This window comes from Hyperolius riggenbachi, chromosome 7, assembly GCF_040937935.1.
Source record: "Hyperolius riggenbachi isolate aHypRig1 chromosome 7, aHypRig1.pri, whole genome shotgun sequence".
NCBI classification, from domain to species: Eukaryota; Metazoa; Chordata; class Amphibia; order Anura; family Hyperoliidae; genus Hyperolius; species Hyperolius riggenbachi.
In genome coordinates, this window is record NC_090652.1 from 313,546,488 (window position 1) to 313,558,057 (window position 11,570).

At 48.5% G+C, this 11,570-nt stretch overlaps 1 protein-coding gene across 8 annotated transcripts in view; it reads right to left on the reverse strand.

The window, feature by feature from the left end:
• Window positions 1-11,570, reverse strand: part of TFCP2L1 (transcription factor CP2 like 1) — a 97,567-nt gene that overhangs the window by 19,925 nt on the left and 66,072 nt on the right. For 6 of the 8 annotated variants that reach the window (XM_068246152.1, XM_068246155.1, XM_068246156.1 and 3 more), the window contains 5 exons: window positions 10,118-10,228; window positions 5,346-5,437; window positions 4,956-5,004; window positions 2,536-2,592; window positions 2,360-2,453 (listed from right to left, as the gene is read on the reverse strand). In XM_068246152.1, the coding sequence (XP_068102253.1) occupies window positions 2,360-2,453; window positions 2,536-2,592; window positions 4,956-5,004; window positions 5,346-5,437; window positions 10,118-10,228 (403 nt within the window). The remainder of the gene's footprint in view (window positions 1-2,359; window positions 2,454-2,535; window positions 2,593-4,955; window positions 5,005-5,345; window positions 5,438-10,117; window positions 10,229-11,570) is intronic. The other 2 variants (XM_068246158.1, XM_068246153.1) reach the window with 1 other exon arrangement.

Sequence of the window (11,570 nt, forward strand, 5' to 3'; positions counted from 1 at the left end):
TGTTTGTGGAAAAAACGACCCGCTCTGGTGTGCACCAGCCCATTCACTTTCATTAGCCAAGCGGTTTTCCCCTGCAAGCGTTTTAAAAAACGCTCCAGAACTGCTCTGGTGTGCACCCGCCCTCAGTCGCGGGCTACTGCACATGCCTGTGTCTCCACAATCACGCTCGGGTGGCCGCGTTCAGTGCATGCGCAGCTGCAGGTTTTATGAACTGCGCATGAACAGAACACTGCACAACCACAAGGCAGTCATGGCATAGGAGATCACGGCATGCAGTTCAGTGCTGCAGGAGGTGGCTGGTGAAGGCACTCCTGATTGGGTACACATAGAAAGGGATCTGCTCATCATATAAAGACACTTCTAGGGGGATATAAACAATATTTGTCACAGAGGTACTAGGGTAGGGGAATACTTGTGCCCAAATTTAAAGTAAAACTAACACACAAAAAAACAGCCCCTGGGGACAGGGATGCTCAAATCCGTATTCGGATGAAATCCGGATAGTTGTTATCCGGATTTCATCCCGTTAAAAAGAGTCTGAAGCGAGAATAAATCTCGCTTCAGACCTCCTAAATAGCAGGGGCATTTGTGCCCCTGCTAAAACGCCGCTATCCCGCGGCTGCACGAGGGTCCCTGTCCCCCCAAATCCCCTCCGTAATGCGGGGGAGCGCTTCCGCATTGGGGCAGGGCTAACCGCCGCAGCCCTGCCCCACGCGCGTCTGTCAGCGCGTATCTCCGCCTCTCCCCCGCCCCTCAGTCTTCCTTCACTGAGAGGGGCGGGGGAGAGGCGGCGATGCGCCGCTGATAGACGAGACTGGAGGCAGGGCTGCAGCCGTTAGCCCTGCCTCCAGGAGCGACCAAATGCACGACCAAGTCGTGCTGGGGTGGGTTTGGGGGTGAAGGGACCCCCTTTGTGCGGCGTGCCCCTGCTAACTATGAGCTCTGAAGCGAGATTAATTCTCGCTTCAGAGTCTCTTTAAATCTGATCACCTGTGTGTGGGGGGGGGTCAATCTTACCTGACATCTTCGGTCCGTCCCTCGGCGCCTCCCACGATGCGGTCCACGTGATTACAAACACTTCCTCCTTCCGGGTTGAAGGAGGAAGTGTTTGTACTTGACACCCCCATCAGCCCAGGTGATTAGATTTAACAGGATGAAATCCGGATAATAACTATACGGATTTCATACGAATACGGAGCATCCCTGCCTGGGGAGGTAAGTATCCCTTGTGAGGTTACTTACCTCGGGTGGAAATAGCCAAGTCCTATTGGGTCCGTTCTACTGCGCAGTACAGCGGACCTGATCAGGATCGGCTATTTCCACCGGAAAGCTGCTACTGCGCTAGAGCAGGAAAGGTAAATATTTACATCTCCGCTGTTTGGGAGCGATTTTACCCCCTTCAGTACCACAGACCGCTGGGGTACCAGAAACCAACACATACCGGAGAATTGCCGAACTGAATCGCCACAGAGCTGTGAGCCGGTCAGGAGCCCTAATTTTCCGAACCGTTCTGCACAGCGAAACGGAACCGGACAAAAAAAATGCTGCCGCATTGGGGCAATGAAAAATGGAACGTTTCTTCACACTAGTGAAAAAACTGACCGTTTCGTGGGGGACCTAAACCTGAGGAGCGGGAGGGTGCAGCAGCCGGGCGGGTAAGTGAGGGTAAAATACATACCTAATGCTCTTTTGAAGCCGGCAGCAGTAGAGGCTTCCGTCTTCTTCCGCGTCATGTGATTAGTCACATGACGCGCTGTGTAGTCACAGCGGAAGAAGAGGAAGCCTCTACCGCTGGCTTCAAAAGAGCATCAGGTATGTATTTAACAGCAAACTAAAGTGAAAACTGATCCGATTGATAATTGATCAGATCCGTTTTCACTTTCCTTTTGTCAGTGTGCACAGAGGCATCCTCCTCTGGTGAAGCGGAGACCGGATCCGCTCACCGGATCAGTTTGGCTCAAAACGCATAAAGCCCGGTTCACATCTGCGTTTTTTGCGGAGCTGGCCGTATGGATCCGACCATCAGGATCAGAGAAAAACCTGTCCGTTTTTACAGCCAGTGTGCTGTAAACGGTCAGTTTTCTATTTGTTCCTATGTAGCTGCAAAACCTTCCACTTCCGTTCCGCTGAGCGAAACGGTCCAGAAAACTGGGTCCTGCTGCATGGTTTTGACCATTCAGCGGAACGGACAACTGAACCATACGGTCGGTTCCGTTGGCAAAAGCAAATGTGAACTGAGCCTGACCGTCTCTTCGCTGGAGTAAGGGGGTAACGCTCAGTAACTGTATGTCCACAATTTACACCTCACTCCTGAAACATTTACATTCACGGGCCAACAAAAAAAGTCAGCATGACGTACCTGAGAAACTAGACAGAAGTCTGCAATACTGAGGAAAGCGGTTCCTCTGCAGCCACTGCTGCACATCTTGTATGGACGCCGAAGGCACCAAGTACTGCAAGGCAGGGAAGAGGAAAATTAGCACAGTGTGATCAAAGCACTCCAAGACGACGAATGCTAGGAGGAAAATGACTTACCTTTCCTTTGTCATCCATATTCCACGCCTCATTACTGAACCCAGACAACGGTTTCTGCTGAAAATGATAAAACTAATCAGGTCTATGGTTTAAGCAGTTTAAACCTTTCCCAGCTAAAAGCTCTATCACACACACACACACACACTTCCAAAATCATGCATTAACCATAAGTCGTTTATTTACAGCACACCTGAACTGAGAGGGATGTGGAGGCTGATATTTATTTCCTTTTAAACAATGCAGATTGACTGGCTGTCCTGCTGAGCCTCTGCCTCTAAATACTCAGCCATAGCCCCTGAACAAGCATGCAGAGCAGGTGCTGTGGCTGAAGTCTAAATGGATTTGCCAAATGCTCGTTTTGTCGTGCAGTTCAGACACTGCTTCAGCCAAAGATATCAGCGCCCTGCTGATCTCTTTGGCTGCAGCATTGTCTGAACTGCACAACAAATATGGCAGCCTCCATATCCCGCTCAATTCAGGTGTGCTTTAAGCGTCTGTGTAACATGGGAGCCGTTTCAGCTACTACACTGTAATAAACAGACTGGATGCCAGCCATGAGGTCAAAAGCCACTGGTGCTGTCGGGTCGGAGAGGCGGTGTAGACGTAACAATGTATAAAAGATGTTGGGCAAAGCATGAATTAGAAAGATCTTCATTAGTCAGCATCAGGAAGTTAAAGGGGTAGTTTAGTGAAAATAATTATTTTTCATTAATCACATATCAGTTATTTAATAAGGAGAGCATATGTTTCTCCATAGACCTTGTGTAGATAACATTAATTCTGCTTTTTAAGACAGCTGAGCTGCGTCATTACCATGCTCTAAACGACGGACTTCACTGATAGTAGCAGACACTGCAGCTGATTTATAACGGCTGGCTTACTCACTACAGAGAGCTGTGCTGTTCTCACATGTAACTAGCTAAGTAAATAGATAAAACAGGCTGCTAATTAGTTACTTACTTAGCAGCCTGTTTGTTTATTTACTTAGCTAGTTACATGTGAGAACAGCACAGCTCTCTGTAGTGAGTGAGCCAGCCGTTATAAATCAGCTGTAGTGTCTGCTATCGGTGAAGTCCGTCGATTAGCATGGTAATGACGCAGCTCAGCTGTCTTAAAAAGCAGAATTAATGTTATCTACATTTTTTAACACAAGGTCTATGGGGAAACGTATGCTCTCCTTATTAAATAACTGATATGTGATTAACGAAAAACAATTTTCACTAAACTGCCCCTTTAAACATCAAAAAGGTGGTTAATGGTGCAGTTTAAAAAGGGAGTTTTGTGTCTGGAAGAAGTTAGCATTAAGGCTTGGTTTCTATTTGCACGCTTTCTACAGTCCACCAACAGATATGCAAAACGGATCTAGTGATAAAAATAAGGTCTGGTTTCACTTGGGATTTCTGACGGACCCACCCAGTACAACGTTGCAGTAAATACAAAGCAATGTCCTGACCTGCACCATTTCTCCACATACCAGATGCCTTTGCTATAGAAACCTATGGTGGAACCCCACCCACTCCGGATGCGAACACGAGAAAACCAATCGGAGAAGACCCTGAACGGCATCAGTCACGAGTGGGAACAGAGTCAAGGAAAATAGTGCTGCATAACCGAGAAGCATATTGTGTAGAGCAAACCCCACAGCCCCAGACAGATCAAATCTAAAGCCTCATCTACACAGTACAATTTTCCATCAGATCGACCAGTGATTTGATAAGAAATTGCATCGTGTGTAGACGTCCAAATTGTTTCAGATCAATTTTGCATTGATAAGTGCCCAAAATCTATCGCAATCCGATTGGACCGGTTGGAAATTATCTACTAGATCCGTCTAATACAGGGAGGGGTAGGGAACCTTGGCTCTCCAGCTGTTAAGGAACTACAAGTCCCACAATGCATTGCAGGAGTCTGACAGTCACAGTCATGATTAATAAAGGCAAATGCATGCTGGGATTTGTAGTTTTATAACAGCTGGAGAGCCCCTGGTCTAATAGATCCGAGTGGACGGAAAATTGTACCGTGTAGATGAGGCTTAAAGGCATGCTCCTTATCCGCCTGGGTCAGAGGTGGATTGCTGAACCTGGAGGGCTCCAACAATGGTCTGTCAGAGAGCACTGCGGTCTTAAACCAGGTACAGAACTGGTCATGTGACCGAGTTTCAATTAAATGGTAGTATTTTCAGAGGTTGTTACCTATCCCTCCCCCACCCCCTTCTAACTTGCGTGTTTTTTTGGGGTGGGAGGGCAGCTTAACCTTTTGCAGGAGAAGCTGCCTCCGTACACACCTTGCAATCAATCTTCTCAGGCAACTAAAAAAAAAATCTAAGGTGTATACAAGGCTTTAGGGACGAGGTGTCAGGTTATTGGGTTCATGGCACATCGGTTAAAATGCTAAAGTTCACACATATCAGACATACTCACTTCATTTCGAATCGGAGGCGGTTCCACCTGAGGGGGTGGAGAGCAGTTGCTGAAAAGAGCAAGAAATACGAGAATTTAGAAACGCGATCTGACCAAACTGACATGAATAATGTCTTTTGTTAACTGACATGTCGCTGTCCACAGGAGAGGTGCTGAATGCTCAGCAAGAAGTCTCCCCGGTGGAGCAGCCACACCCAGCCCTCTCCTAACCGAGTACCCTTTACAACACAATGCAGAGCCACATAAGTATTCCTAGAGCAAAAATCTTCCTAGAGCATCCCATACTCTACACAAGCTGCAGCAACAATAGGAAAACAATATTGCCCAACTTTCTAGAAAGGAAAAGCGATGAGTCACCTTCTGAGCAGTATAAACATGTCAGACACCTACCCTTCTCCAATAGTGAAGCTGTTTGGAGAGCTGTTGTAGCCAGGAGAGGAGGATGAGTTTGACTGATACGGCAATTCGGGCCAAGGAGAACACTGCGAAACGAAGAGCAGTGAGTAATTAAAAACTTATGTAATACCACAGATTTCTGAGAGAAGCTGAGGTCACCATTCACAAACTTCAAACAGCTTACTTAAACCCATAAGCCTTCAGTCTAGTCCATCCCTGGACATTTGCATGCTAGACCAGATACTTGCACGTTACCCGACAGCATGGACTCTGCAATAACCTGCTATGAGGAGGGTACACAGGAGTCCGCACAGCTGCACTCATATCTGTCGTGTGCTGGTGGGTGGAGTTCTTTGAAAGGGTTATGAAAGGTCAAAAGTTTAGGAGGGCTTAACGTACCCCTTGCCTGGACCCCTCCGCCCCAATACTTTTAATACGGTTTTATTACCGATGCTGCGACTAGCACCAGCCTCCCTCCTCCAGCCGCCGTTCTGCTGTCCAAAATGGGCGGCCCTCTGCAAATCCATAATTTTGCCCCCTTCACTTGCCGCTATAGTTCCACATTTAATTCACTGCACAAATCGCGCAGGCGGGCTCGTGATAATTGAGGTCAGTCAGAAGGATATCCAACCTCAATTATCACAGGCCCACACACAGCTCAGCTCCCCTGCGCACTGTGTGCAGTGAATCACATGTGGAACTATAGCAGCAAGTGAAGGGGGCACAATTATGGACAGGCAGAGGGGAGGAAGAACTGCCACTTCCTCCCCGCCCATAGTCGTCATTCTGCTCAAAGATTACGAATGAGCATAATGGGGGCTACAGGGGGGAGAATGGTGCTGTGACAGTCACAGCGCCAATAATAAAACAGTATTAAAAGCATATGGGAGGGGAAAAAAAAACAGGTCAGGGGCACTTTAAGGAGCTCAGGGTTTCCTAGGTTACGGTAAGGATGGGGTTAACCACAGGTCATATTATACAATAGGCATCATTTAAGGCTAGACAGTGGTGCAGAGTGTAGGATAGCATTAGGCATCAGGCAGGGAACCGGTTAAGGCTGGAGCTTTAAGCATTTTAGAAAAGCTGACAGGATTCCTCAAAATTCACTCAACGCTTGACATTTGACCCAAACATATTTACCTTTCAGCGCATTTCCTCACATCTCTACCTAATGTTAGAGGCCATGGGGTGGGGGATGGAATGTTTAAGTTACATAAAACATTTAACAAGGGGCCTGTGACAGTTTTAGTGAGTAAGCAAAAATGTCACTTGCGTTTCACCTCTTAACACAGGGACCCAGTGCGTGATCTAAAAACCAACAGCCCGCTTCAAGAGTGCTAATTTCTAACAGAATCTAGATAAGATTTTCAAGTTCTGTGAAAAATCTAAGTTTGTAAGCTCTGAAGACAAATATCCTAACAGACCAAAACATGGCCATTCCCAGAATGCACCAGGCTTAGTGCTTAAAGGGAACTTAACAGAGGAATATGGATGCTTCCTTTTAAACAATACCAGTTGCTTGGCAGTCCTGCTGATCTCTGGCTGCAGTAGTGGCTGAATCACACACCTGAAACAAGCATGCAGCTAATCCAGCCACATTTAAAGAGAACCAGAGACGAAGCACCCTCATGTATTTTACCATATATATCAGTGAGAACATTAGAGAAAACACCTACCTTGCTCTCTGTTTCATTCTTCACTGCTCAGCCTGCTTGTTTTCAGCCCTGATAAAATACCCGAATGAGCATTCAGTCTGGCTTTGCTCAGGAATCATTATAGTGGAGTCTGTCTTTACTGATTTCTTTTCAAGCCCAAGCCTGCCCCCTTCTGGCTCTGCTAGAATGACTCAGCTATAATGATTTCTGAGCAAAGCCAGACTGAATGCTTAGTTGGGGATTTTATCAGGGCTGTTAACAGACAGGCTGAGCAGTGAAGGATGAAACAGAACGCAGGGTAGGTGTTTTCTGTAATGTTCCCACTGATCTATACAGGGAGTCCCTGGGTTACGAACGCCCGACTTACGAACGACTCGCCGATACGGACGCCAGCCGACCCGCCGCGATGACGTCATGCAGCCCGGAGACTACCTCGTGCCCCCTTTCCTAATGCAGAGTATGCGCAGCAGAAGGGACTACAAGTCTTACCTCTTCCATGGCGGCTCCGGGCCAATCAGCGGCGTCCTCTCTCTCCTTAATGTTCCTCCCAGCGACTTCCCTAGCGTTGTTTAATGACGAAATCAAAAAGAGCCCCCGGGCTCCTTCTGATTGCGCCATGCTACTAGTGAAGCCGCTGGGAGGAATGGTGAAGGGAAAGGGGGCGTCGCTGATTGGTCCGGAGCCGCAATGGAAGAGGTAAGACTTGTAGTCCCTTCTGCTGCGCATACTCTGCATTAGGGGGCACCACGGGTGGCACACAAAGACACAGAGGGGGGCAGATATGAAACAGAGGGGAACACAGATGACACAGAGGGGGACACTGGAAGCACAGGAGACAGAGAAGGCACACCGTTCTGACTTAAGGACTGGTTCAGGTTAAGAACGAGCCTACAGTCCCTATATCGTTCGTTAACCGGGGACTACCTGTATGGTAAAATACATGAGGGTGCTTCGTCTCTGGTTCACTTTAAGTCAGAGCACCTGATCTGCATGTTTGTTCAGGGGCTATGGATTAAAGTATTAGAGACACAGGATGAGCAGGACTGCCAGGCAACTGGCATTTTAAAAGGAAAAATCCATATCCTGCTCAGTTAAAGAGGAACTCCAGCCTAAACGGACATACTGTCATAAAGTTACATTAGTTATGTTAATTAAAATAGATAAGTAATATAATCTCCTACAGACCCTGTTATAAAAGAACAGGCAAATGTTTGATTTCCTGATGGCAGCCATCTTTTTGGTTGAAAGGAGGTGACAGGGAGCATGAGACACAGTTCCAACTGTCCTGTGTCCTGAGCACCTCTCCCAGTTGCTAGGCAACGTGAACAACAACATAGGAAATCCCATCATGCTCTGTACAGCATCAGGGAAAAAAAGCCCGTGCTTCTTTTTGATGGGTGGAACTTAGCTAAAAATGCAGCTAAAAATGATGCTTTGGTAAGAAAAACAAAGTTCTGATGCTGTGAAACTGTTAAGTTCTGCTGAGTAGATTTTTAGTCCAGAGGTTCACTTTAAGGTTCCCTTTAAAGGGACTCCGAGCTCAGCGAAAAAAGTAAAGTTGTACTCACCAGGGTCTTTCTCCAGCCCAGTGCTGGTCGGGAGGTCCCACGCCGGCGTCCTGGCTCCTCTCCTTCACCCTGCTCCGGTATGGCTGACAGGCCGCAGCCCGGGCGACACTCGGTGGAGTGTCGGGCTGCAGCTTCCGCGTATGACGCGGATTACGTCACACGCCGGCCGCCTCGCGTCATCACGGCGGCCGGCGTGAAAGTACTGCGCATGCGCGATTAAAGCGCGCATGCGCAGTACTTTCCCGCCGGCCGCCGTGATGACGCGAGGCGGCCGGCGTGTGACGTAATCCGCGTCATACGCGGAAGCTGCAGCCCGACACTCCACCGAGTGTCGCCCGGGCTGCGGCCTGTCAGCCATACCGGAGCGGGGTGAAGGAGAGGAGCCAGGACGCCGGCGTGGGACCTCCCGACCAGCACTGGGCTGGAGAAAGACCCTGGTGAGTACAACTTTACTTTTTTTGCTGAGCTCGGAGTCCCTTTAAAGGAGTACCTCCAGTAAAAAACAAAACAAAAAACAAAAACAGAGCCGGATAACAGATTAATGTCTCAACAGATTGTTAAAGCGGACCCAAACCAAACATTTTTTTAATTCAAAATATTTAGTTGCACCACTCTGACTCATACAAAGATAAATAAACACTCCAAGCCTATGAGCTATTTATTATTATAATTTAGAAGAGAGAGAGAGAGAGAGAGAGAGAGAGAGAGAGAGAGAGAGAGAGAGAGATTTGAGTGAGTCCAATGAGGTTGGGTCACAGGTGAGGCTCCACCAATGCAGTTGGTCAATGCAGTAGCGGCCATGGCTCTTCAGAAACCTCAGTCTGCATTGCCACTCCCCCAGCTCGGCAGCCACCAATGGGGGTGGGCCACATCAATCCTCCAGCAATACAGACCATGACATGACAGACTCCTGTCTTTTTCACAGTAGGTACTCCGATCTCCAACCCTTGGATGAGTGTATGTGGGTTGCTTTAGCCAGCATACCTTTAACCTGCTGAGCGGTCTGGACGAGCTCAGCTCGTCCAACACCGCCAGAGGCTGCCGCTCAGGCCCTGCTGGGCCGATTTGCACCAAATAAAAAGCAGCACACGCAGCCGGCACTTTGCCAGCCGCGTGTGCTGCCTGATCGCCGCTGCAGCGCGACGATCCGCCGCGTGCAGCGGCGAAAGAGGGTCCCCCCAGCCGCCCGAGCCCAGCGTAGCCGTAACAAACAGTTCCGGCCAGCGCTAAGGGCTGGATCGGAGGCGGCTGACGTCAAGACGTCGGCTGACGTCCATGACGTCACTCCGCTCGTCGCCATGGCGACGAGGGAAGCGAAACACGGAGGGCCGCTCATTGCGGCCTTCCGTGTTATCTCTTGCCGCCGGAGGCGATCGGAAGATCGCCTCCGGAGCGCCCTCTAGTGGGCTTTCATGCAGCCAACTTTCAGTTGGCTGCATGAAATAGTTTTTTTTTTATTTAAAAAAAACCCTCCCGCAGCCACCCTGGCGATTTAATCAGAACGCCAGGGTGGTTAATATGGAGAGTAAAATTAAAACCTCACCTCAGTCAATATAGTTGTTTCGTAGGATGGTTGGTATTTCTCTCTCTCTTGAAGAGTTCTTTTCTCAATCTTTTCTCTGTCCGTCTTCTGCTTCCTGTCTGCTCCTTTGGGCTAGACAGACACACAAGACACGGGAATAAAAATGACACCATCTACCAGTAGTCAATTTTCAATCAAAACAAAAGCATTCCAAGCAAACCATTTACTAATTTATCATTCATTTACATAGCACTGACATTTTCTCAGCCTATAATTTGCCATTGGTAGCCTTATTGCCTCATCCGCCAATCCACTCGTCTCCTGCCCACTAACCTCTAGCCCAGGGGTGCCCGCTCCTCCCCTTGTGCAGTGTAGCAGTCTAATATTTACCTGCCCCAGCGTTGCTTCGGGTCTCCTCTGATCTTCCTGACAGCCACACGCTGTATGCAGCATATCTTGGGTTCTTGAGGCAGGCCACATGATCGGGAGGAGTTATAGAAGCACAAAGCTTGCGACCGCCAGGAAGAACAGAAGAGACAATGCATCGCTAAAGCAGGTAAACATTACATGGCTCCACTGTGCTACTCTGCTATGTGGGGAGATAATGTCGGGGGGGGGGGGGGGGGTGTTTTGAAGATGTGTAGACGTGTGTATGATTTACCATGGGGCGCTCGGATCCAAGGAGGGGGCACCATACTGGGGAGGGGGGGGGGGGGGAGAGATGTCACATGGGTTATTAGCACAAACTGATAATGCTTCAGTCAGAAACACTGCCACCGGTGTGCTCCTTTGGACTGGAAGGCAATTTGCTGTCTTTCTTTTGCTGCTTACTAGGGTGATCAATGAGATGCAAATGGTTCTGAAATTATGCAAATTTTCATGCAAATATATGCAGTTTAAAATGGACTAATCAGTTTAAACCCAGGTTTAAATTGATTGGTCCATTTTCAAGCTGCATACATTTGCATCAACTCGGAACAATTTGCATATCTGATCATCCCTACTGCTTACAATAATAGACATTGGAAGCTGTCGAGGGTCACGTAAAATGGCAAGGTGGGCCACATTCGGCCTGCGGGCCTAGAGTTTGACACCTGTGCTCTAGACTAAGCCCACAAGAGCAGGGACCTCCTCCTAGTGTTTCTTATTCGGCTGTAATTTATCATATGAACATGCACCAGTATATCAGTATTGGTGAGGTCTAAAACCGCACTATGTATTTGTATTGCAGATCGTCCTGATTGTACAGAGTTGTGAACTTTTCATGCATCTATGCTCCCCACTAAGGGCTTGATTCACAAAGCAGTGCTAACCTACTTAGCACCAGGGATGCTCAAATTCGGCTTCCGGAGATATCCGGATTTTTGCTATCCGGATATCTCCCATTAATGATGTGTGGGCTGGGCGGGGGGGGGGGGGGGGGGGGGGGGTGGAGTCAAGCTTACCTCTCTGACGTCTTCTTCGGTCGTCCCTC